Below are 4,149 nucleotides of genomic sequence, written 5' to 3'. Positions count from 1 at the left end.
AACCAGCATTCTCAAACCAACTCAGACCTAGGCACTCCGTCCCAGTTGTTTCTAGTCGCTATTCATTCCCTTCATGATTCGTCTGATGGCCATCCTGATTTCTTCGATCGTTAGTAGAGTAACATCTATAGGAAGGTCTATGTGTGCTGGTTCGATGTCCGATGGATTAAGTGTGGATGGCTTGTTCAAGACTTCCCCAAAGCGTTCCAGTCATCTATTCCTCTGTTCTTGAATCTCAGTGATTGGCTTGCCTTCTTTGTCCTTGACCGGTGTCTCTGGTTTAATGTATTTCCCCACCAGTTCCTTCGTTGTGTCATATATTTGTCTCATGTTTCTTTTTGTTGCAGCTCTTCCGCTGTCGTTGCTAGGTCTTCCACGCATTTCTGCTTGTTAGCTCTAAAGCTCTTCTTCACTTGCTTGTTTGCTCCTGTGTATTCAGCTTGTGCCTTGACTTTGCCTGTTCCTGTTCGGCTGTTGTTCATTAAAGTCTTCTTGTTCTTTCTTTCTTGAATCTTGTCCAGGGTTTCGATGAAGATACATTCCTTACGATGATGCTTCTCGCGGCCCGGCACCTCCTGACACGTTGAAGTTAATGCTACTTTGATCCCTTTCCAGTTGTCCTTCATGATAATTTCCTCTTCTTTGAGTAGATTCTTCAAAGATTGTAAACTGTTGTTGAGGGCCATTTTGAATCCGCCGAGTTTTTCATTATCTCGAAGGAAGGCTGTATTAAGCCTCTGTACTGCTGTCTCTCCATCTGTTCAGTGCTTCTTCCGTTTCAGTCTCATATTGGCAACCACCGGTTGGTGGTGACCTGAAGCTATCTCAGCTTCTCTCCTGGTTCCCACGTCTTCCATCAACCTTCCGAATTTTTTTGCTGACGCATAGATGATCGATCTGATTTTCTGCATTGTAGTCCGTTGAGACCCATGTGACTTTGTGTATGTGTTTGTAGGGGAATATTGTGCCGCCTATAACCAATTTGTTGAATGCACATAGATTTTCAAATCTCTCCCAGTCCATGTCGTTCCATTCTATCTTCATATCCGGTGTTTTCCACTCCGATTTTGGCGTTTAGGTTTCCCATCAGGATAGTGAGGTCCTTTCTTGGGCACTTCGCTATGATTGATTGCAGCCTCTCATATAACCGATCTTTGTCGTCGTCATCGCTATCATTGGTAGGTACATACCACTGAACGACATTCATTGTGATTCCCTCCCTATTTGTTTTGAGTGATGCTTTGATGATTCTAGGTCCATGAGATTCCCATCCTACAAGTACGTTTCGTGCTTCTCTGGACAGCATTAGAGCAACTCCATGAGTGTGTGGAGCATTTTCCCCTTCGTGACTGGAGTACAGCAGCACCTCTTCCGTATCTGGCCTTTGGTGTCCAGCTTGGGTTCAATGGGTTTCGCTGACTCCGAGTACTGTCAAGTTGTACCTCCTCATTTCCGTAAATATTTGACTGGTTCTCCTTGTCTCACACGCTGTGTGGACATTCCACGTGCCTGTATCAATTGTAACTCTTTTCATCAGAAGAGGCATCGGACTACTTTCAGTGAATTCACTGATGCTGTTTACTGTATCTTAAGTGTTCAACGACTCAAGGAATATTCTATCCTGTTCCCGAAACTAGTCATTACAACAGCGTGACTAATAACCAAATATCTCGTATTATTTGTACCATTCATACTTTCAGATTCATCCGTTGACATACACAAAATACAATAAATCTCAATACGCATATAATTGAAACATTTGTAATTACCTACCAGTTATTTATAAATGCAAAAAGATACATTAGCACTCTGTAGGACAGATGGAAGCTCACACTTAAGATAGTGTAAAATTACTATGACCTAGTTGTTAACTAAATAGAGACTAGAAGTAAACATGCTAAACCCTCAAGTAACGCATCCTTACGTTTCAAATTTTCACTTAGTCCCTCAGTCCTAACTAAAGTGAAATGTATTCAACCAAATAGGCTTGCATTCTGGTTTGAAGGAATTTTATTTCGACATTGTTCATAAACAGTTTGTATTACTTCGACTTTCAGGAAATTTTAAGACACCTAATGTACATCATATCAATTCAGTTATTGAAATAGAAACTGAATTTAGTAAATATAAATGAAACATGTTATGAGGATACAATGAGTTTAAATGAGGATTTATCGACACCCACTTGTTCCTCTCTGTCAAAGCTGTATCACTGATAACATCAGAATACTACAATACTAATGAATGACGGAACATTCTGTGACGAATTCGTCCACTGATATAGCTCTTGACAACAAGATATACAACTGACAAAAGAAATAAAAAAATCATTACAGATAAGATACTATTAGAAGCAAAAGTGAATACAATACTTTATTGGAGAACAGTACACTTCTGAAATAAATCAAGAAATAAGTGTCGTTTCAGTGAAGAAAAGTGTGATTCAAGAAATCTGAGGCAAACCAAATTCGTCCAGTTTGATATTTGACTACAAAAAAAAATTAGGACAATAGAAAACGGAATACGTAATTACCCAATGAAAGGCAGGTAGTAAATTTAATATTCAATAACATGGAAAAATGATGAATTATTAACTGTTTCGATGATTTGTAGTAGATTTTAAACAGTGAAATCACCAATGAAATCAAAAACCGTAACAAAAACTTAATTAATTTTCGATATTGTTGTTCCACAGTTTGGACTTCTCTAGTAACCTATCACATGGAGCATTTTTCTATCTTTGGTATGTGTTATCAGAGGCTACAGGGAAGGCTTAAACATATGCTGCTGAATTGCGCATTTCTAGTCAGGCACAACGTAGAACCTGTCCCCAAATGCCCTGGTACGGCCGAGAGTGGGGAGAGTTTGCTCTTCCTCTCGAAATGCTCTCATATGGCCACGCGAATATAAAGCCTCTGCCAGGGAAGTCCTACTCACTGCCTTCTCGTGGCGAAGGTGTTGTTCAAGAAATTGAGAGGACGAAAAGCGAATGTCTGGAGCTTTAACCGGGTTGGTGGACATGGAAAGTCCACCTAGGGGAGTTGGAAAACCCTAATTACAAACCAATGGTGCACATGGGCTCCAGTATCCTGAAGGAACGAATGGCGTACGAATCAATCGTTGGTCACCGGCTACCATGGGACTGCATCTCCTCACGATGCTCCACTGCCTTGTGGATCAGACCTTTAGGTCAAAGGCTCCGGGTGTGGCCCCCTAAGAAAACCACCTGCTTCAGTTTGGGCACCTGGGCAGTATTACAGCCCTCACACAAATCGAATGAGATTTGTGCGGCGCATACTTATCTGGTGCTTCCTTGTACCAATATTTATGTGTTTAAATAAATAAATAAAGAACCTGGCACATGTGTAGACCGGTTCAAATTACCTCATCAACACAACCAGAAACTGTTTGGGTAAATCCCAGAGTAATGGAAGTAGTAAGATATGATTCAAGAAAATATAAGTAGGCGACACAAAATAAATTGTAAGAGATTTAGAAACTTAAGATCTAAAGGAAGGTAAAAAGTGAATCACCTCTCCCATTCAGAACGGTTTTGAGCCATTGCCCAGAATCTCTAACCATTGATAATGGGAGTCACCCGGACCTAAGTCGGATAGTCTGTGAGGCGGTGGAAAGAATCTACCTCGATGACGGCTGAAATAGGAGTAGGTTGGAAACAAGTTAGGATCAACCAAACAAATACATCTCATCTGTCCATAAAGACATTGACTATTGGGCTAAACCGTGTAGATGGGTACAGACTGTCTAGTGGAGTTTTTTCTCTCTGAGCTGGATGGTTTGGTCATGAAGCTCTCATCGTTCTTCTGAACGACATCATCAGCACAAACTTCAAGAAGAAGTGAAGTGTTAGAATCTCTCCACATACGACTCACAGCTTGTCCTGTAGACCTCAATCTTGATTGGTTATTGTTGACCCTTAACCTGTCATTGTTCACTTATCTATTTGAATTGTATCTCCCATTGATTTGATTCACGGTCATATATTTGTCCACAATGTTTCTGATTGGTTGATAGATTGGATCGATTCCAATGTTTGTTGATTGACCCGAGTGCCAAGCTTGTGAAAATTCTCTGGTGTTTTTACTATTCCCTCTACCCAAGATCCCTACATTTTACCAATCGAATGTA

The 4,149-nt window shown here is 40.6% G+C and overlaps 1 protein-coding gene across 1 annotated transcript in view; it reads right to left on the bottom strand.

The window, feature by feature from the left end:
* Positions 1 to 2,443: 2,443 nt before the first annotated feature.
* The window catches only part of Smp_010090 (snf7-related), a gene marked incomplete at both ends in the record, with an annotated part of 7,713 nt that continues 6,007 nt past the window's right edge, over positions 2,444 to 4,149 (bottom strand). Inside the window, one exon of the mRNA XM_018799247.1 lies at positions 2,444 to 2,488. Coding sequence (XP_018651055.1) covers positions 2,444 to 2,488 — 45 coding nt within the window. The remainder of the gene's footprint in view (positions 2,489 to 4,149) is intronic.

The sequence above is a fragment of the Schistosoma mansoni genome, chromosome 3 (assembly GCF_000237925.1).
Source record: "Schistosoma mansoni strain Puerto Rico chromosome 3, complete genome".
In the NCBI taxonomy this organism is placed as follows: Eukaryota; Metazoa; Platyhelminthes; class Trematoda; order Strigeidida; family Schistosomatidae; genus Schistosoma; species Schistosoma mansoni.
The sequence above is the reverse complement of the archived record's forward strand: the minus strand, read 5'-3'. Positions and strand labels throughout refer to the sequence as shown.